This window comes from Carassius gibelio, chromosome B3, assembly GCF_023724105.1.
Source record: "Carassius gibelio isolate Cgi1373 ecotype wild population from Czech Republic chromosome B3, carGib1.2-hapl.c, whole genome shotgun sequence".
Taxonomy (NCBI): Eukaryota; Metazoa; Chordata; class Actinopteri; order Cypriniformes; family Cyprinidae; genus Carassius; species Carassius gibelio.
This window is the reverse complement of record NC_068398.1, coordinates 6,839,409-6,863,075: the sequence shown is the minus strand read 5'-3', so window position 1 is coordinate 6,863,075 and position 23,667 is coordinate 6,839,409. Positions and strand designations below refer to the sequence as shown.

Below are 23,667 nucleotides of genomic sequence, written 5' to 3'. Positions count from 1 at the left end.
AAATTAAAACTAAATTAAAAATTAAACATTAATATAATTCTAAATGAAATACAAAACATGCTGTATACTTTTCATATACTTATTTTATATAGAAGAAAGCTGGATGTTCATATATGTACGGTACATATCTAAAATTCATTTAGTGTGGCTTCATGCGTGACCGCGCGAGCACGTGGCGCGGTCAGCTGCGCTCTGACGTCAGCAGCGCCGGTGGTCACATGACTCTGGTGGACGCAGCAGCAGCAGCAGCAGCAGTATGGCTCTGCTCTTCAGCGATGAGGAGGTCCAGCAGGCCTGGACCGAGCTGGACGAGCCGCAGCTCGACGGAGGATGGGAGTTCTTCACCGAGACCATGAACGTCAAAATATACCGACTCTACAGCAAGGTGAATGTAGGACGAATGACATGACGCGCACGCGCTATCAAAACAACCCAGCAAAGCGATCTGTCTTCCGCGTTACTGTGCATCACAGCCTTACACACATAAAAACATAAACCAAGTATATACTGTCTAACATATTGCAGTGGCTGTTTTTGAGTATACATATGTTAAAATGCTCAAAGAACATACATTCTTGTGTATAGTATTGAACTGTGCGTAATAACATAATGGTAGAATGTATAAGCTTCAAACTGACTTTAAAAGCAACAGATCTCTGTTGTGTTCCAGGGTTATTTTACAACTAAATCTAAAAACATAATGTTAAAGCTTGAACGAATGAATGAATATATCTCAGGTTTTATTTTGCGTAACTTTATGTACGAAAAATAAAAATAAAACTGAAATAATAAAAAATTCTTTAAAATATATACATAAAAAATGCAAATTACAAAAAGTATTTTAACTAAAATAAATGGAAAATATATTAAAAAAAACTTAAATAGTAATAAAACTATTATTTCAATGATGCTAAACACGTTTGTGTTCTAGAAAATAAAATGCATAATAGTTTCCATACTCTTTAATAAATAGAAATATTTTTTATAAAATGTCCAAATACACAGTTGTTTTCTATAAATAAACACACTCTTCTAGTTCTAGTTGAAATATAATAATTTTTGACATTTCTGTCCTCTAAACGTAAAATTCCAGTATCATCATATTTATTTATTTATTTATTTTTAAAATCATATTATATTGATTATTATGAGTAATGGTTTTCGGTTTACCCCATTTATTCTTGCACATTGTCATGTATTACCTCATACTTTGTTATTATTATTTAATTGTTGATTTATATGCTGTTTAATTGCAGGTTTTTATCGTTACAACTTTCCCCCATATTAGAAAAAATGGCTTTTAAAAATAAATAAGCCCTAGCATATTCACTCTAGTTTAACATTTTGTATGTGTATATATAAAAATGTGTGAAATGACAATATGTGTTATAGAAATTGTATGATTTCATTGTGTTTTATTAAATGCATAGGCTACCTAGTATTTCAAAGTCGCCTCACTGCGGATGAAATGACTTCAGATCCACATGTTTTAGTGATTTTTAAGTGAAAACATACAAGCAAAAGCAAGCATGACTGATGCATTCAAGAGATGCTGTCCGCATGCACGGGGATCAGTTTCCCCTCTCGTGCATCCATAACATCACACACATGAGTCTTATATACCATGGGGCTAGTTCAGTGTTACAGGCTCTGGCTCTCATCTGGTCGTCATTTGTGTTCGACAGGAAACGGGTCTGTACGAGTACAAAGTGTTCGGTTCTCTGACCGGCTGCGCTCCAGATCTCTGCGCAGATGTCTACATGGATCTGAACTACAGGAAACAGTGGGACTCCTATGTCAAAGGTAATTATGAGTGGGACTTGTTGATCTTTCACAGCCAAACATCTTCATTTGACCTAACTTATTTATCGTGTTGTGCCATATTGATATAAAAATATAAAATATGTATTAGGTAAAAGAGGTTCAGCTGACCTAAACATAGAGATAGAGAGAGAGCGAGTTTACATATAAATAAGAAATATTTGTGCATTTTATAGTGTTTGTAATGTAATCGTGTAATCGAAAAGTAACTATTCTGATACTTGTAACTAGATTACATGTAATCCGGATCGCCTTCATTACATCAAAACTAAAAACCCTTCAGTCTCAGAGTTACGTTCGTTTGTACTTCAGTGTTAAACTACTTGTAAAGCAGGTTTAGACAGATTCCTGAAGTTGTGAATCATCTCTGAAGAGATTACGGTTGATACACCCATTTCTAAAGCTGAACAGCTCAACAGGCTTCTGTTTTGGTTAAAAAATGTCAACTTGCGCTTGTACTGGTGTTCAAAATGTCCACATTTAGCTTCACGGAGCTCAAACAAACTTGAAATGTGTCATAGGGCTTGTGTTTTATTTGTATTGCACCTGTCTAATGTTTTTTCCATATTTTGAAGTTCCTCCCATTGCTGGTGGTCAGATTGAGTCAGATTTGCAGGTAAATGCACGTATAGGTCTCGTAGTTTAGTGTTTCGATTGATCCAGTGCTGTGTTTATTCAGTAGTTTGTATGTGTGTAGATTGTCCTATAGTGATGTGCTTTATATATACAGTGTAGCCACACAGGAGTTTCTCAGTAGACTGATCCAGAATCAGATCTGTTTAAGGTCAGTAGTAATCACGTGAAAGCCAGAAACTGACCCAGGATCAGATTTTTGTTCGCTGAACAGGTTTGTACTTTGAAACCCATTCTTTGTTGTTTGACATCATAAAAGCTCGGCAGCTTTTACTGTTTAATCAAAAGTGTTAATAAGTAACAATCGAATAGCAGAGCACCAAGTTCATGCCTTGTGTAGCAATTTAGTATGTGCCTTCACTTACAGTGCATACAAAACTGCAAGCTACAGTACTTCGCTTGCATAGACTGACTTTTATGGAGGAAATATTGTTCATGCTGCAATAGTTAATCAGTGTGGACCTTTAAAAAAAATAAAAATCCTCCCCCCGCTTGTTTTTGGTCATTATAGTTGCCTTTTTTGTCTGTTTGTGTGTGCATATTCATGTCAGCTTTTTTGGTGTCGTTGAGATACACATTTATTAATATTTTGAAGAATCAATTTCTATTTTATTTCAATATCACTCCATGAGATGTCCATTTAAGGCAAGTTCATGTTTAAAATGATCAATAAGGAGCTGGATGTCTTTTCTCTGGATCTGGGAACTATTCCTCTTCGTCACCTCGGCCCGTGTTCGTGCTCTGGTTCGAGATGTGAAATCAGTTTTCGCGGTCCTGAAGATCTGCTCTGCGTCACATCATCTCAATCTCCACAATGCATTGTGTATTTCAACAAGCTTTTTTTTTTTTTTTTTCTCATCCTGGACTTATCTTGTGTTTGCATGAGAGTGTGTTTGTTGGGAAACTGTATGTGTAATGTTATCATCTCTGTAGTTTTTCTTGGGTTGGGTGGTGTATTTCCCTCAAACACAAGCGGAGCGTGAACGTGTGTGTGTTGGGTGGAGTGGCTCCAGACGTGCATGTGTTTGAGCTGATCTCTCGTGAAGAGCCTCATGTTTCTGTGCTGCGGTCCTGATGGAGGTGCTCTTTTCCTGTGGGGGCTTGTTTGTGAAATCCCACCCAAACCCTGCTTTATACACACAAATACACCTCCAGCTCTCCATTGCATAAGTCACTTACGTGTATTTTTTTTTTAATTTTTATGACTTTGCACTCCATTATGGTTTTTCTTCAAGTAAACTGCAGTAGTTTTTGTTCAGTCTCTCTTCTCTGTAGTTTTGCGTGGCTCATGTGTGATTTGATTTCACTGAAAGCAGTCGTGTTCCTCATGCTTTGTCTTTGAATTGCTGGTGTGAGTATTGTGTGGGACCACCAGAGCGCTGAAATGTGCTTTGTGTTAAATCCGTCAAGAATGGCTTGTGATTATAATCACACGTAAACGCCTTGGCCTCCACCCTTGTTAGCTGAATACATCAGGGTTTTCACACTAGATACACCCGTGAACCGTTCAGACCTGAAACAAACCGTCTGTGAGCCTATCCAGAAACTATTATAGTGCTTCTCATTATTGGCAGTCCGTTTTATTTTTATACATATATTTATATATATTTCATTTTAATTTTGGTTTTAGTCTTTGTGTGTGTATTTATCAAATGGCCAAAATAAAACATTTTTTTTAATATTACTTTATATTAAGTTTATTTTTGTTTTTATTTTAAGTTAAGTTACTCATTTTGTTGTGTTTTTGTCATTTTTAATTTGTATTGTTTTCTACGCAGCTAGCTAAAATAAAAAGTTTATTTTTTAATATTTTATTTTCTTTCAGTTAAAGTTTAATGTGTTTTCTGTTTTTATTTTAAGTGTTGTTACATTTTTAGTAATTTTGATTTAATCCTTTTTGTTAAATATGTACATGCAGTTTTTAATATATAGGAACCCCCCCCCCCCCTCTCTCTCTCTCTCGCTCTCTCTCTCTCTCTCTCTCTCTCTCTCTCTCTCTCTCTCTCTCTCTCTCTCTCTCTCTCTCTCTCTCTCTCTCTATATATATATATATATATATATATATATATATATATATAAAATGTGATATTATTTAATTAATTTTATTTTTTCAATCAGTTGTAGTAGTTTGAGAAATGTTGCCTTGTAAATAGGCCTAAATGAAATAAGTTTAAGTCTTTTTTATTTTATTTCATCTAAATTGTATTCATTATTTTATTAATAATTATTAATTTGTATTAATTTGTTATACATTTTTATTAATTTTAACTTTGTTTAATATGTATTTATATTAATTTTACATTTGTTTTAGTTCTAATTATTTTAGTACATTATTTTGGGAAATTAGAAATGTTGCTTTGGCCATTATTTGAAATGTAATTTCAATTATATATATATATATATATATATATATATATATATATATATATATATATATATATATATATATATATATATATATATATATATATATATAAAACATTTCTATTCTTTTTTTTTTTTTTTTTTACATTTTGTTAAAGTTTGAGTAATTGTATTAAAATATTAACTGAAAATATCAATTGAGGGAAATGTTTGAAGTTTTAGTGAACTATAGTAACTCAATTCTGCTCAATTGTATATAGTTTACTTCTCTCTAACTCCTTAAACACGTGAAGTGTTTGTCCTCCAGTCTTCTGTTGTTTAGATGTTGGAGGATGGACCTGGTCTTTGTGAGAGAAAGAGTTGAGTAGAGGTTCAGGTCTGGGTTTAATGCAGGTCAGCCAACGGGACGTCTCTCTGTGTCACGCTGGAAGAGAAAAGGATCCTCCCCAAACTCCCGCCTCAGCTTGAAGCACGCAGTGTCTCTAAAATCACATTTAATAGGCTTGCATTCAGATTCATCCACACATTACCCCTCGTAGTGCAGATTTAATTAGGGATAAACCGGTTATTTTACTCACATATAAAGAATTATTATTTTATTTCTTGTGTGTGTGTCATCCTCAGAGCTGCACGAGAAGGACTACGGCGGACAGAAAGCCATATACTGGGAAGTGAAATATCCACTACCTCTGTCCAACAGAGATGTATCCTACAAACACTCATACAGTGTGTGTGTGCGCGAATAGACAGATTCACGTAACAGATTCAACATAAGCAATTTCTAAAAACAATATGCAGCATTTTAACAATATAAAAACATTTGCAGTGTGTCAGATGTAATTTTTAGTTTTTGAAATATATTTTTAAGTATTTTAACAATTTAAAAACAAATTGCTCTTATTAATTTCAGTTGATTTAAATATATTTTCAATTTGAGGAATTATGGCATGTCTGTATAAGCTTAAATCAGCCTCAAATACTAAAGTAGAAATCATAACAGCTTGCTTTCGCTTTTGTCTCTGTCGATAATGCTCAAGTCCCCTTCATCAGAAACCCAAATGTGTTTCTTGTAGTATAATATGAATGTCTGTAGAAGTGTTGTGCTGTGTCTTAACTCTCTTCAGTATGTGTACGTGCGGGAGCGCCGGGATCTGGACGTAGGGGGACGTAAGATCTGTGTGGTGTTAGCCAAGAGCTGGTCTGTGTCTCAGTGTCCAGAGAAGAGGGGCGTGATCCGGGTCAAAGACTACAAGCAGAGTCTGGCCATGGAGAGCGACGGCTCCGGCGGCACCAAAGGTACAAACACACGTCCAACACACTCTCGTCCTGAAGCTGAATGAATAATAACAGCGGTGGTTCTGAATCGTCTTGCAGTGTTTATGAACTACTTTGACAATCCTGGAGGAATGATCCCGTCGTGGCTGGTGAACTGGGCGGCGAAGGTGAGCGCTGTTGATGTCTGCTGTGATCCGTGATGAGGTGAGCGTGCTGATGCGTGTGTTTTGCTCTCAGACGGGCGTCCCTGCTTTCCTCACCGACATGAAGAAGGCCTGCAGTAACTACAGCAGCTACTGCAACAACAGCAAGTGATCCTCGAGCTTCTGTTTCCTGTCAGGAGGGCATTCTGGGTAGACGTACTGCTGTTTGTGTGGTGATCGGAGGAAACTAGAGTCTGGAGTCCTTCATTATTGTTCTTTTGTTGTCTTAACGAATGTATGCATTTGTCTGTTAAAGGGTTCGTTTACCCCGAAATGAAAATTCTTTCATTAATTACTCACCCTCATGTCAATCCAAATTGTAAGACCATCGTTCATCTTCTGAACACAAATTAAGATATTTTTAATGCAACCTTAGAGCTACCATAGACTGCAACGCAACTGGAATGTTCCAGCTCCAGAAATATAGTAAATGTAATAAATACATCAGTGGCTCAACTTCAGTTTTGCGATGCTATGAGAATACTTTTATTTATTTTTTTGGGCAAAGAAAACCAAAATAACAATTTACTCGACCATTCTTCTCTCCCGAGTTATGTCTTCTGCCATTTTAGACTGTATTACAATGCATACGCATGCTTTCCCCCAAGCGTAAACAACGCACATTACGTTCATTCACGCACTTTCCCCCTGAACGTAAACTATGCTGATTACATCCAGTACATTCTTGGGAACTCTCCACAATGGTGGAAGACATAACTCGGGAGAAGAATGGTTGAATATATTGTTATTTTTGTTTTCTTTGCAAAAAAAAAAAAAAAAAAAAGTATTCTCGTAGCATTGCTAAACTGAATTTGAGCCACTGATGTCACATGGACTGTTTTACTGATGTATTTATCACCTTTCTAGAGCTGGGAACATTTGAGTTGAGTTGCTGTCTACGCAGGGTCTGAGAACCTTATTATGTGTAAATATATTGTAAAATTTAATTTATTTCAGTGATCAAAACTGTTTTACAGCATCATTTCTCCAGTCACATGATCCTTTAAAAATCACTCTAATATACTGACTTGCTGCTCAATTATTATTGGTATTCAATTATCAATAATTGTTCTTATTATCAATGTTGCAAACAGTTTCTGATGCCTAATATTTTTATGGATACATTTTTTCAGTGTTTTTTGATGAATTGAAATGTCAAAATCACCATTCATTTGAAATGTCACTCTTTTCTTACGTTATAAATGTCACACTTCAATTGAATGCTTCCTTGCTCAAAAGTAAAACTTTTTAATAGGTTTTCCACACAAATATTAAGCAGCACGACTGTTTTCACATTGCTAATAATCAGAAATGTTTCTTAAGGAGTCGATGATTAGTATGATTTCTGAAGGATCATGTGATCTTAAGACTGGAGCAATGATGCTGAAAATACAGCTTTGATCACAGGAATAAATTACATTTTAACATACATTCACATAGAAAAGTCATTTTTAATCGTAAAAATATTTAGAAATTTTTACTGTAGTTTAAAATCAATTAAATGCAGCCTCAGTGAGCAGAAGAAACAAAAAAACATTTAGGTTTAAGTGTCCAAATAAGCATGAGGGTCACAGTATGTGTTCTGAAGAGTTATATAATACTAATGTTATAGTTTCCTTTGTCATCCCCAACAACTGAACACAATCAAGCACTTACTGTATATATTACAAGATGTTTTAGCATGTACTGGTGCTGAATGAGTCCCTTCCCATGAGCCTCTGCAGATGGGCGTGATGCATTCTAGTGATCCAGCGCCCTCTGCTGGTGGACTCAAGGGCTGCGATTTTACAAAGACACTAAAGTTCACACTGGTTTTATTTTAATGGTCGATTTTAACAATTAATGTAACGTGATGTAGAAGTGTAATTATATTTCTAATACTTTGCAGAAACTTTTAAACAGAACTGACTATCAGGATCACGCATAAATCACATTTATGACAATTACTAGAAAACAGAGATGCGACTACTGTATATTGATGAATATTTGCATGGAAAGTGTTATGTCTACATTCAAATCTGGAATCAAAATTGTGTGCTGTTTACGTGTTAATACTGAGAGCAGAAAAAAAAGGCTGTTAAAATATAATTTTGATATGCAAAACCTGTCTCATAATTATAATCAAGACTATTAAATGCCAGTTTTGTGCAGTTTGGACATGCAAAATGAAACTATGCACGACACACTGCATGAATCTGAATGATACAGTGAATGAATGATGTGTTTGATATTGTAACCGCAGTTTTAAAAGCACTTTGATGCAATCCAGGCCGTTAATATCTGCTGGTGTTTATTGATAAGTTTCTGTTAGAAGGAAATAGAGGTTAAATTGTTAGGAAATGCTATGACATTGCCTTTGACTCCGTTTTAACACTTCGTAGTTTCATTGTGTCTTTTAGTGTTTTGTTTTCCTTTGCTTCTGTTGTTTTTCTTTCTTCTTTTGACATCTCTACCTCTTAAACTCGCCGTGCTGAAAATTAAAGATAAAATAACATTCTGTACATTCTTCCTCAACCTCTTCATTATTGCAAATGTCTTATTGCAATAAACTGGTGTTTGGCCTTTGAATGCAGTTAAAGAATGGAGTTTTTTTTTTTTTTTTATTAGTGTTTGACACAGATTGTGGTAAAAGCTGACTTTAAAATGCCTGTAAAACTACATGATTATGTATTTGAGTCCAAAAGATGAAATATTACTGTACAGTATTCTCTAGCCTAAACTGAATGCAGTAATTTTGGGCAGTTTGTGCTGTCATGAAAACAAGATCAAAACCTTAAAATGGTCATAAAATATAGTCATAGCATATACAAAATATAATTAGTTCTTTTTTCGTTTTATTCTGGGGTTAAATGTAAGCTTCTCTGTGAGATCGACCCTTGTGAATGTTTTTCTTGGCTGAGCTCTTAATGCGTATGTGTCGATTTGAGCTGGAGGAAACACTGAAGCTGAAGCTGAGATCTTTGAGATGGTCTATATTTGTCCCACATCTGATCCCTGAACGCTGCTCTTGAATAACATCAGGTACTGCACCGCTTCTTTCCACTGGCTGTCCTTCACCAGTGCAAGGAAAATATATTTCTTGGCCAGCTGTTGTATTTCTTCTGATTGGTCATATACAGGACTAATTAGCTTCAGAAAGCGATACACTTCTCCCGGTCTGTCTGAAAACCTCCTCCGATTTCCCAGGTGCCCGTCTGTCTGAACACACGCTCCTCTCAGAAACGTTCTCGTCTGCAGCTTTTGTGATTCTTAATAGATTACAATTAGAGATAGAGGGCCTCTGGGAACCGGCATCCTGATGCTGAATAGGCTTTTATGGTGTTTTTTCTACAGCATCATGCGCATGCAGTGAGTTTTGATGGAGGTTATAATTGCAGACGTTACCTGGCGCTGTGTCTGGCCCCTCTATCTGCAGCCAAGAAGCCCCTGAACTCAAGGTTAGGTAATTATTTTCATAAGCATATGCTTTGCATTGTTGAAATCTTAACCGCTCTGGCGACGAGGAGAGTTCAGGATCTGCTGCCAGTTTATAGGAGTCCAAACAAAGTGTTTCTGCAGGTAACTCCTTTGGATTTGTGCTGGGATTTATCAGAGAAGCTACGTAAGAAAGTGTACTGGGATTCTTCTTATTATTATGGGCCCAGAGAGTAAGAAAGACTTCATATTGTAGAACTCACTTCCATGTTGCTAGGGTCTTTTTAAATGGTTGCTAGAGCTGTGAATTGCCAAAGTATTCTGCTTAACTACCCATAGCTTTAACAAAGCAGTTAGCAATGCGTTATACATTTTTAGACACATTATGGATGCCATGGGGAAGCATTTGCTAGGGTGTTCTGGGCAGCTAGGTGGTTGCTGGGGTGTTTTGGGTGGTTTTTAAACAGTTGCTAGGGTATTCTGGGCGGTTCAGTGGTTGCCGGGGTGTTCGGGGTGCCTGTTAAACAGTTGCTAGGGTGTTCTGGGCAGTTAGGTGGTTGCTGGGGTGTTCGGGTGGTTGTTTAACAGTTGCTAGGGTGTTCTGGGCAGCTAGGTGGTTGCTGGGGTGTTCGGGGTGGTTGTTAAACAGTTGCTATTGTGTTCTGGGTGGTTCAGTGGTTGCCGGGGTGTTCGGGGTGCCTGTTAAACAGTTGCTAGGGTGTTCTTGACAGTTCAGTGGTTGCTATGGTGTTCTCGGGGTGCTTGTTAAACAGTTGCTAGGGTGTTCTGGGCGGTTAGGTGGTTGCTGGGGTGTTCGGGTGGTTGTTAAACAGTTGCTAGGGTGTTCTGGGCGGTTCAGTGGTAGCCGGGGTGTTCGGGGTGCTTGATAAACAGTTGCTAGGGTGTTCTGGGCGGTTCAGTGGTTGCTGGGGTGTTCGGGTGGTTGTTAAACAGTTGCTAGGGTGTTCTGGGCAGTTAGGTGGTTGCTGGGGTGTTCGGGTGGTTGTTAAACAGTTGCTAGGGTGTTCTGGGCGGTTCAGTGGTAGCCGGGGTGTTCGGGGTGCTTGATAAACAGTTGCTAGGGTGTTCTGGGCGGTTCAGTGGTTGCTGGGGTGTTCGGGTGCTTGTTAAACAGTTGCTAGGGTGTTCTGGGCGGTTCAGTGGTTGCCGGGGTGTTTGGGGTGCTTGTTAAACAGTTGCTAGGGTGTTCTGGGCGGTTCAGTGGTTGCTGGGGTGTTCGGGTGGTTGTTAAACAGTTGCTAGGGTGTTCTGGGCAGTTAGGTGGTTGCTGGGGTGTTCGGGTGGTTGTTAAACAGTTGCTAGGGTGTTCTGGGCAGTTAGGTGGTTGCTGGGGTGTTCGGGTGGTTGTTAAACAGTTGCTAGGGTGTTCTGGGCGGTTAGGTGGTTGCTGGGGTGTTCGGGTGGTTGTTAAACAGTTGCTAGGGTGTTCTGGGCGGTTCAGTGGTTGTCGTGGTGTTCGGGGTGCTTGTTAAACAGTTTCTATTTTATTTATATATAATAATTAACACTAACGTAATTATAAACTTTTTAATGATATTAGTTTTTACTCCAATTTGTTTTTTGAAATCTAAACATTTCAACCGTGGCTGTCCTAAAAAAGTTGTTTTATTAACCAGGGGGGGACATGAAATGTTTCCTGAGGTAAAATCAGGTCACGTGACATACGGGCTGCTTCCCTTACGTCTCCATGGTTGAATCACGTGAGGCACGACACATTTCAGTAAGTTCTACCGTTTCTTTCAACATCATCTGATATTCATTCATGTTTATTTCCTGTTTTAACTATTAGTCAAAAGCAGGAGCTAATCATTTCACGTGCCACTTGAACTACAACGCGCGCCACCTTAAAGAGCGCCAAAACACTGTTGTTTGTTTATCATAAAATGGACATTATGTGAAAGATCATACTTTGTTTCATATCAAAAGTATCAAAGAACAAAGCATATTGCGATTATTGAACGGTAAGTGAGCAACAAATAATGTCACCGCCATCCAGAATTGAACAGACAAAAAATATTTAGGTTTAAATTTAAGATTTATGTATTTTAGTTGCATATAAAATTTCCATCCATTTGGATTATAAAAGTTTTACATTAAACAAACTAATAAACGTAATTTGCTGCATATTTGTCAGTCGTAAATAAATAAAACAGGTCAGATTTATGCATTAGTAATAAACTGAATGTGTTTTAAATACACAGTGACCAGGTTTTTATCTTTATCAATTACATCCAGTTTCAGTCTCATTTGAACTAATTGAATATGGAAAACAAAGTGTTTCCGCAGGCAACTCATTTGGATTTGAGCAGGGATTTATGAAAGAAGCTACGTAAGAAATTAGTTGTTTTTTTTATAAGTAATATTATTATTTTGGAATCAGAGAGTAAGAAAAACTTTCGATACTTCAGGATTTTGGAACAGATTTATGTTGATTCTAATTTTGAATAAATACATAAAAAAAAAACAATTATTTAAAATTTATTTTAAATTTATCCAAATGCATAAATCTTGATGAATGATGACTGCATTGAGAATGCCTTATAAAGTATGATAATCATCTTCCTCCAGAAGGGGGAGTCAGAGTCTCTATCGCTGTCTGTATTTGACCATAGTTTTTTTTTTGCGTCGGTTATTTGAGATGTGCCACTAGAGTCATTTTCTCCCCATGTCTCCTCTGTAAATACATAAGGCGGAGAATATAAGAGCTGGAACGCCGTCTGATTGCAGCTATTTGCAGTGATTACAGCAGAATGTCTCTGTCCTCTAAATGCAGCAGGACAGAGGCCGCAGGGACCCGATACCTCCATTATATCATTACTCCTGCGGCCGGAGAAAACACCAGACGACTGGTTTTACTTAGAGCCTGACCGCAGCCGTCTGCTACTGTAACACCAGACTGCAGCACATGAGAAGATCTCACTCACGGCTCAAGAGTTTCTCCAAGAGCACATGAGATTGAGTGGAGGAGTCTCATACGTCTCTGATGTGTCTCCTGAAAAATAGACCCTCACATGTGTCTCCTTGAGTTTCAGAAGTGCGCATTCACTGGTCAGAGATCTGAGTTTGAACGCAAATGTTTCCTAGAAACATCTGAGACTAAGTTCATGCTTAAAACATGTGATAATGAGGAACCTTTGAGCAATAATATTGTCCTCTGTGTTAAATGCATATACTAGGAAAATGACTTCTGCCATTATGGACAGTATTTTTTTATTTATAAATCATAAATTATGTAATTGAAATCAATAGTGTTTTTTGGTAGTTAATGTTTCTGTCATCATATACTAACTCTCACATCGACTTGCTTTCTTTACCATTAAAGTGAAAGTCTAGGAGGTCTAAAACATAACTTTGGACCCCAGCGACTTCCATTGTGTGGACCAAAAAATACTTACGACATTTTTCAAAATATCTTCTTCTTTTTTTTTTTTTTTTTAAATATGCACAAAATAATATAGCATTTACAAGCACAAAGAATAAAGTGTAATGTGTTAGCCTATATTAATTACACAACAAATGGTCTTATAAGTCACATTTTATTGTTTCTTAGAAAAATTAAATTATACATCAATATCTTCTTGAAGATAAAAATATGTCATTTTTTTCTGAATTAATGACAGTTTTGTATTTTAGAGCTGCTTTAAAGTAGAATCTGAAATGTCTCCATACATGAGTTTCATAATTGATTCTGTTATTTGGCTGTTTATCTTTGTGAAGCTGCTTTGTCAAAATCTGTATTGTAAAAAGACCTTTAACTGGAAAAAGTAAAAAAAAATAAAAATAAAATCATTGTAAACTTAATATTAAAAGAGTCTTGTTTCAAAGAGGCACCAAATAAAATATTTGGCTGACACAAAAGTTTGGGGATAGTTTAATCCAAAACACTTTTCAATAAACAGTTCTGAAATAAACAACTGTTTCTTCAAACTGAAAATAATAATAATAATTATAATAATAAAAAAAACATTCGGGTAAAATTCAATCGTTAAACTTTGCATATTTTTCTTGATAAATACAGACATCTTTTCATTCTGTATCAGTGCATTTATTACTCCAAAAATAATTGATCTAATTTTTAGATTTTAGATCCAAACCTGTTTTTCCAGTTTGGGATTTGGGTGAAGCTACTGAAAAGACACTGGTGAATAAATAACACTCACAGTTTTAGAATGAGTAATGACAGAATGGTCATTTTTGGATGAACTTTCCATTTAATGCATGTGTTGGTATGAATGTACTGAATCCCACCCAGAGTCATGTCACAGTGGTTAGTTGCACTTGTTTATTTGGCTTATGTACAGACAGACAGTGTTTTGATTATGTGCATGTACTATATGCTTTCCTTAGAAATATAAGACTGTGTTCAATAGTTTTGACTCATCCCTTATTTAAAATTGTGGTTGAAGTGATGTATGGTTAATGTAAGTACACTGGGCAGTGGAATAAATGTTTAAATAATCGTAGTTTAGAAGAGGTATTATACTTGTTAACATGACAGAATATAAATAAGAAATATTTGAACTCATCCTGATAACTGGTAACTTGAGAAGGACATTTTATATAGTGAAAAATGTAATTTTGTTTTTTACAAACAGATGTTCATCCATCTAGAACAGTACTAGATCAACAGCTAAAATTAAGTAATTTTACAGCTCAAGAAATAAGTGCCATAATCTTGAGATTTTCGCCTGTAAACCCTGTCTTGCCTCATAGATTTTAACTGTGAGAGTATTACTGTTAATTATGTAAGCTGTCTCTGCCAAAAAAAAAAAAAAAAGGTGAACAAAAAGTTACAATTGCAAGATTTAAACTCAGAATTGCGAGATTACTTAGAATTTTGAGAAAAAAAAGAATTAAGAGATATAAACTGAGAATTATTGTATATTATCCCAGAATTACAAGATATAAACTGAGAATTGTGATTTAAACTGAAAATTGTGTGATAGAAACCCAGAATTTTGAGAAAGAAATAGAACTGTGAGATATAAACAGAATTGTGAGGGGGAAATACAATTGCGAGATTTAAACTGAGAATTTTGAGAGAGAAAATAGAATTGTGAGATATAAACAGAATTTTGAGGGGGACAATACAGTTGCGAGATGTAAACTCAGAATTTTGAGAGAGAAAATAGAATTGTGGGATATAAACTTAGAATTTTGAGAACAGTTTAATTGTGAAACATAAACTCAGAATTTTGAGAAAAAAACATTAATTGTGAGATATAAACTGTTAATTGTGATTTTAACTTAGAATTGCAGGATATAAACAAAATTTTTAAGGGGGAAAACAGAATTGTGAGATATAAACTATATATTTCAAGAAAAAAAAATAGAATTGCAAGATATAAACTCAAAAATGGAGAAAAATTTTGAATTGCGAGATATAAACGGAACATTTTGAGTTTATATCTCGCAGTTCTGACTTTCTTTTTCAGAATTGCAAGAAACAGAGCTAGATAAGTAAGATAAAAAGTTACATTTTTATTGTTATATTTCATGGCAGAAACGTGCTTCCATATTTAACTCATATTTAAATGTTTGAAAAAAAAATCTAAATAAAAAAATAGAAGTATTTTCTGATTAAATTAACAAGAAACTGTCAGTAACCGTTGACTTCCAAAGTATGAAGAAAAAAAAAAAAACGATGTAGGCTAAGTCAATGGCTGTCAACTGTTTGTTTAACAACATTTTTTTAAATATCTTCTTCAGCAGAAGACATGAACTCATACTGGTTTGGAACAAATGGAGGACGAGTAAATGATGATGGAACATAATTTTTTTGGTGAACTGTCTCTTTAATGTATTGAGTGTGTAGCTTCAGTGTTGAAGGTCGTGTGAGAGCGAGACAGAATGGGGGTCAGTGTTGTATGAGGGTGGGCAGTAACGGCTCCGACTGTAAACAGCTCTGCGTGGCTGTTTGTTATTGAGTAACTGCGGTTGGAGCCGACAGTAAAGCTGTCTGTGGACTGAACTGGAATTCAATAAACTGTCCGGCAGCTAGTAAAGCCCCGCGCCGGACCCTGACGCACCGTGACCAGCCACCAACCGCTTCACCAATACACCCATAAACCCCGAGGAGCAGGTTAAGCCCCGTCCTGCTGCCTTTATTTATCAAGCGTCTTAGACAAGACCAACTGATCTGGGTTTCTGCCTTAAATGCATTATAAACTCCTCTCAGATCATTTACACACGCTGATCTGTGGCTTTCAAAAACAAACAAACCGCGTCTGCTCGGAGCTTTTCACAATAATCATTTTGTAGCTCAACTGAGACACATAGATGGCCAATTAAGGCCCAAGGCATGCTAATTAAATGAGCAAACAAACATCTGAAGACTTCTGTCCACACTGAATAATGAAGAGGATTTAAGTAAATGTTATTCAGTGATTGATCATTTAGCAGAACTAATTGCTTGATTTTAATTACTGAGAAATGTCACATAAATGGTTCCTGGATGTGGATTGTTAAAAACAGCATTACACTCATATTAAAATACAACATACTAAAATAATGTACAATAATGAACATTTGTAATACATATTTGTTGTAATTTGATGTATGTATGTATGTATGTATATATATATATATATATATATATATATATATACACACATTTTACATAAACCATTTGTACAATAAATTGAAAATAAAATATAATTTAAATAAAATAATTAAACAATTTGTTAATATAATGAAATTGGTAATATATGGATATATATAATGTGTGTAAAATAATGTTTTATTGAAAATGTGTAGTATAATGTAATGTTTTTTAAATAATTTAATTAAAACATAATTTGTTAATGTAATGTAAATGGTTAATAAATAGATGTTATTGGCTGATAAATATCTAATATCAGCTGTAATTTATATCATATTTAAAAATTACTGCTTGTTTTAAGATTTAGATGACGTTTGCGATCATTTATTGAGTGTTACTTACCATTTACTGTTTAACCCTTTTAGAGCACTGCTGGCTGGAGAATAATAAATAATTAAATTAATAATAAATAATAGTTACATCTTTAATGTGCTTGACCATAATATGTGTTTGAGTTTGAGTTCACTCTGAAACTGAGCAATGGAAATATTTCAGCATGTTTTTGTTTGTAAGTGACTGCCATCATTTCCCGATGTCTCACTTTCAGTTTTTTTTGTCTTTGCCTTTAAAATGAGCGCAGATTCCCAAGAGGTGTTCAGATGGGAATTGTGGGATTTTTTGTAACAGTGTGTTTGTGTTTGTAATTGGTTTAATTGTGGTCATTAAGCAGCACTGCCAGTATATGGTACACACTCTCAGACTGAAAACAGCACACTGTAAATAAGTAAACACCACTGTTAAAGAAGAAATTATTTGAACTTTTTTTGACCTAAGTCTGTAGAACTGTAGAACACAAATTGTAGCTTGAGCGTAGCCCCAAAAAAAGTCCTTTATAAAGAGTTCACAATTATGAGGTTTCAACTCATTTATTAATCCAGATGCATGCTTACATCTACAATACAATGTAAACAAATTTTTAAATAAATATATATGCCACTGTTCAAAAGTTTGTTTTTGAAAGAAGTGCATTCTGCTTACCAAGGCTGCATTAATTTGATCAAAAATACAGTAAAATTGTGAAATGTTATTAGTTTAAAATAACTGATTTATTTTTTTATATTTATAAATGTAATTTATTCCAGTGATGAAAGCTGAATTTTAATTTAATTGTTATAAAATTATGTTTCAGTGTAACAACAACAACAAAACATTGTGTATTAATTGTGTAGTAAGTATATAATATACAGTAGTATATAATATAATAATAAATTGTAAATAAAATAAAAAAATTCAAAATCCATTTGTGATTTTTTCGTATAATGTTTGTTATAGCTATTTGTAACGTTTAATGCAATTTTAATAAATGTAAAATAATGTTACAGTTATTTCTCTCTCTCTCTCTCTCTCTCTCTCTCTCTATATATATATATATATATATATATATTATATATATTTTTTGTATTTACCATTATACCATAATTCATTATAATGTAATTATAAACGATTATTTTATTAACCCATTTAAATTATTTATTTTTAATAGACTGGTATGTTAAATAATGCAATTTTAATAAACTTGAAATAAATATTTTTCAGATATTTTTTTTATTTAGATATTTAAATATTACATGTAAAGCAAGTGTGTCACATGATCTTTCAGAAATAATTTTAATATGCTGATATGCAAAAAACATTTCTGATTGTAATCAATTTGTGCTGCTTCATATTTTGGAGGACTTTTATTTTTCAGGATTCTTTGACAAATATAAATTTCAACAGAGCAGCATTTATTTGAAATACCTTTTGTAACATTATAAGCACTTTTGCTATCACTTTTGATCAATGAAATACTATATCCTTTCTGAAAACCCAAACTTTTGAATGGCTTGCTCCAGTGCAATTTCAATTACAAATTCGCCAACATAGAAAAATAATATTTGTGTTTTTGCAATTTCATGCATTCATTTAATTGACTTTTCATGCATGAAGTAACACAGTGAGAGATGTGAGACCTAAAAGTGTCTCAAACTCCATCATTCACAGGATACTCAAACTCACAAACCCATCCAGCCAAATATTTGCAGTGGAAAGCTGTCTCTCTGCAGAAAGAGCCCTGCTCAAGGCAGATTTATCTTGATTCTCCTGAGAGGCGAGAAATTGGCCGATTATTATTATTATTTTTAGGAGTGTGAGCCCGGCTCCTCGTCTCATACACTGGCTGCTATTATCTCTGCTGTCTTTTCATCAGGGGTCGCCTGCTATTTCTCTGGGTCATTTACATGCCAGTATTAGTCTTACTGGAGCCTGCCGCTTTCTTGGCTCCCAGAGCTCGTTTATTAAAATCTTAAGGTGACAAAATACTGCGGCGTATTCTTCAATGTCATTTTCACACAAAACAACGTGCCGGTTTGATCTCGTGATCACTCACATGTGAAGACGCCCATCTCTAGGTCAAAGTGAATGGGCATAAATCAAAGCGGGAAGGGCCATTTCTCATCTGAGGGGACAGCTGGCATCGGTGGAAAGCACTACCTCACTGGTTGTGTTCCTGCGATACAGACAGATCCATCAATATTTAGTCAGCGTATATGTATTGTATATTTGAACATGTGGTTTCACGATTTGTTTTATGCTCAGTGAGTAAGAGGGAGAGTGATGCCAGGTGGGCGGTTTATGGCACAAACGCGTTATTGTTTGAGGAGATGGGCCGGGATGCACTGAGCACGCTCGGTCTGACAGCGTCATCATCATCATCATCATCATCATCATAGATGCCCATTCTAGCTGGGTTTATAGAGTCACTGGTGGATCTTCAGTTACACTCTTATGATTAGTGAAAAACTCATGATGAAAGAGTGATTTCTATGCAGTTGCTTGGGTAATATATTTAATACTGACATTGTGTGTGTGTGTGTTGGTTTGAGCTTATGCAGGCTTGGTTAAAATGGGACATGTGCAGGTGTTTCAGCTTCTGTCTGTAGATTTGAGGTGGTGTTGCTCTTAAGAACATATTTTGGCTTTATAGGAGCTTTTTGGTGCTTTCTTTAGATCACAGCATTTTTTATGCTGCTTTTTGTTGTTGGAAAGGCTGGGACCTTTAGTCAAGTCAAGTCAAGTCTGCTTTATTCTCAATTCTTCCACATGTACAGTACATACATACAGAGAATCAAAATTGCATTACTCTCAGACCCCCGGTGCATACAGATAACATTAACATTAAAGCCTAAAAATCTAGATCAAATATAAAATGTAGGTACAACTATACAATAAGGGAGTGTAAAAAAGACATATAATAAAATAAAAAATAAATTTAAATAAAGCAGCGCAAGGCACATGGCAGATAGAGTGCAAATCAGTGAAATGAACAAACAGTGCAGATAAACGATTTTTAGTTAAAAAAAGAAGCTTCTTCAGTCTGATTTAATTGACAAAGGGCTCAAGAGCAGTTATTTTATTTAACTGACTGATGAGGTAGTAGAATGACGTCAGTCCCATGCTGAATGAGGTAGTGAGCAGACCAATGCTGCACAAAGTGACTGGTGCATGTCATCGTATATATATTTGTTGGGGGGGGGGGGTGGAAGGACCTGGGGATGGGGAATCTGGGGGGGGGGGGGGGTTCCATAGTTCAGTGATGGCTGGGGCAGGTTTGGGAGCGAGTTCAGCTTCCTGACAGCTTGATGGATGAAGCTGTCCTTCTGTCCTTCAGTCTGCTGGTCCTGGCCTGGAGACTCCGCAGCCTGGCAGCAGACTGAAGAAGCTGTGTGATGGGTGGGTGGGATCACCTGTGATGCAGAGGGCTTTGCAAGTGAGACGCAGCAGTCAGAGATAGATTGTTGTCACTGCACCATCCGGCCAGGCAGCTCACCTTGCTCCTGTAGTTTGTCTCATCTTTGTTGCTAATGAGACCCACCACAGACGTGTCATCTGCAAACTTAATAAAGAGGTTGGAGTTGTGTGATGGTGTGCAGTCATGGGTCAACAGTGTGAAGAGGAGGGGGCTCAGCACACATCCTTGGGGGGCCCCAGTGTTCAGTGTGATGGTGCTGGATGTGTTGCTGTCGACCCGTACTGGCTGAGGTCTTCCAGTCAGAAAGTCCAACAGCCAGTTGGACAGCGAAGTGTTGAGCCCCAGCTGGACCAGTTTGTAAATGAGCTGTTGAGGGATGCTTGTGTTGAATGCTGAACTAAAGTCTATGAACAGCATTCTGACGTATGAGTCTTTTTTGTCCAGATGTGTGAGTGCTGAGTGGATGGCAGTGGCGATGGCATCATCGGTCGACCGGTTAAACCGATATGCAAACTGGAAGTGGTCCAGGGAGGAGGTTGAGGGCAGACTTGATGTGAAGCATGACTAGCCGTTAAAAGCATGACTGGCCGTTCAAAGCACTTCATGAGGATGGAAGTGCAACAGGGCGGTAGTCATTGAAACAGAATGGGGATGGCTTCTTTGGGCTGGAATGATGGTGGTAGTTTTGAAACATATGGGAACAACAGCCTGACTGTGATGACATCAGTGAGTTCTGCTGCACAGTCTCTCAGTACACACCCAGGGATGTTGTCAGGACCCAGAGCTTTGCGTGCATTGATCCTGCTGAAGGATCTCCTCACGCTGTCTGGGGTCAGCATCATCACCTGGTCGCCGGGAGGAGGTGGAGTCTTTAGTGCCCTGGGTCTCTTTATTGTTGCTCAAAGCGAGCGAAGAAGGTGTTCAGCTCGTTCAGCAGAGAGATGTTGTTGTCACAGGTCCGTGGTGGGGGCTTGTAGTCCGTAATGGTCTGTATCCCCTGCCACAGGCTCCTAGTGTCTCTGCTGTCACTGAATTGATGGGCTATCCTCCTGATGTGATGTCTCTTAGCCTCTCTGATGCCGCGGGACAGGTTGGCCCTGGCTGTTCTCAGGCCCACCTCATCTCCAGCTCTGAAGGCAGCGTTCCGTGTCTTCAGAAGTCTGTAGACCTCCCCTGTCATCCACAGCTTCTGATTGGCCCGGACAGTGATGGTTTTTGTGACTGTTACATCATCAATACACTTGTTGATGTAGAAAGTGACAGTCACTGAGTACTCCTTGAGGTCAGTGGAGTTATTGTATGTGGCAGCCTGCTTAAATATGTCCCAGTCAGTGGTGTTGAAGCAGTCTTGAAGAACCTCTGATGATCCTTCTGGCCACACTTTAATCTGTTTGTAAACTGGTTTGGCGACTTTAATGAGCGGCATTAGCATGACAGTGATGTGGTCTGAGGCTCCGAGGTGGGGGAGGGGGAGGGCTTTGTTAGCTCCATTCTGTGTTATTACCTCATGTTGGAAAGTTAATGTGTTGGTGTATTTTTGGAAACACACTCTTTAAATCAGAATGGTTGATATCCACATCTATGATGAGAAAAGCATCAGGCTGTGCTGTCTGCTGCTCACTGGTGCTGGTACAGTTCATTTAGTGCGTCGTTCCTGTTGCTGTTGATGTTGTTCGGGGGAATGTAAACCGAAATGAGCAGTATGGCAGTATATTCCCTTGGCAGATAGAACGGCCGGCACTTAATAATCATGAACTCCACCAGGGGTGAGCAGTGTGTGCTGATCACAACAGTATGCGCGGTACCACGCGTCATTGATGTAAACACAAAGCCTGCCGCCGCAGGTTTTTTCTCCGGCGACGAGGACTCTGTCGGCTCGATAGCAAATCAGCTGGTCGAGCTGAATAGCGCAGTCTGGAACGCTGTTGCTGAGCCATGTTTCCTTGAACATAAAAACACAACAGTCTCTTACATTCCTCTGAGTTGAATCTAGTAATCGAATGTAGTCCAGTTTATTGTCCAACGAGCGTACTGTTCCACGTGCATGGAGTTTAACTGTAAAAATGCAGTTCTGCTGACATCGAGCAAAAACTCGCGACTGTATGCGTGCTTACAGACAGGTAGATGAGAGGACGACATACAAAAACACTGTGACTCACGCTCTGTCGGAGAGAAGCCGCTGTGTGTGGACGCGCCGCCATGAGCCAAGTGATATATAATATATTTATTTTGAATAGTGTAGGGGATGGAAATAAACACTTTTTATCTTTATATCCAGTTATATCCTTATGTGTTATTATGAATTTATCATTTTGTAATGTTTATTAATTTATTAATTAAATTATTCAGTCACATTACACATGTAGTGTATGTTTGTATAACAAATGATACATTATTTTATTTTAGGAAAATTGGTCCATACTACCAAACCTTACATTTATTTATTTGTTTCTTTCTTTCTTTTGAGAAACATTACATAAACATTATTGTATAAATGAAAAATTATATAAAAATTATATATATATATATATATATATATATATATATATATATATATATATATATATATATATATATATATATATATATATATATATAATATGTGTGTAATTTATTATTATAATTTATCATTATTAATAAAAATGATTATTAATAAAAAATGAATATTAATAAAAAAATAAGAATTGATGTAATTGGTATAATAATAGTGATGATTTATATATCAATTCATAATGCTTAAATATTTTATTTATAATGCTTAAATATTTAATTTAATTTAATTTTATTTTCATATCTGTTGTTTCGTTATTTGACCCGAATCATGAATTGTATAATTAAATTTTTATTGAGCTAATAATTGGCATTAAACCAAGAGAAAATGCTTTATTAATTTAAAATTAATTCATGTATTAATGACTTTAATAAATAAATAATTTATAATAATTATAATAATAATGCCACATTAAACGCCAATAAATCAATCAATACCCACTAACTTGCTTGACTGGACAGTATAGAATGCTAAAGCTCCCAAAATAATAAATTAATAAATACATAAGTACATTCGCAGTAAGATCAGGAATTTGTATTAAGAAACCGTAAATGGGATCAGTTTTGATTTGAAGTTAACTTCAAAGCATAAAGCAACTGTTTTGTATCATAGTATTACAAACAGGGATTTTTATTGGAGAGAAAAAGCATAGAGAAGTGCAGAAATATCTCGGCGGTTCATGGTTTTCATCACATAATGAGCGCTGAAAAGCTCTGGCAGCAGATGCAGAGTGGAACAGCCTGTGAGAGAAGCGGCTCTGATATGTGACATGTGCCGCGTGTTCAGATAGATGTGTTTCCTTTGGAAAGCAGCAGGAATTCAGACTGATTGAGTCCATTGTCTCTGCCACTAATGCGCCACACGACATATTTAAGGGACAGACGGGATGAATGACTGGTAGCCTTGGCCTAAAATGAGAGAGAGAAAGAGAGATTTCATAGCTTTCCTGAGAAGAGCCAGACTGTGAACCTCAAACCGAGCTTCAGTTGGGTGATGTTTACAAACGACTGTTGAAAAGAAAATCTGAATATAGTGATGGAATCTGTTTGAGTGC

At 36.4% G+C, this 23,667-nt stretch overlaps 1 protein-coding gene across 1 annotated transcript; it reads left to right on the top strand.

Annotated features, from left to right (window-relative positions):
- Positions 1 to 212: 212 nt before the first annotated feature.
- On the top strand, positions 213 to 8,868 carry pctp (phosphatidylcholine transfer protein). Its single transcript, XM_052552742.1, has 6 exons — positions 213 to 385; positions 1,686 to 1,803; positions 5,443 to 5,522; positions 5,943 to 6,114; positions 6,193 to 6,260; positions 6,331 to 8,868. Exons 1-6 carry the CDS (start codon positions 257 to 259, stop codon positions 6,406 to 6,408), a joined length of 645 nt encoding a protein of 214 aa, XP_052408702.1. The 5' UTR covers positions 213 to 256; the 3' UTR covers positions 6,409 to 8,868.
- The last annotated feature ends 14,799 nt before the right edge of the window (positions 8,869 to 23,667 follow it).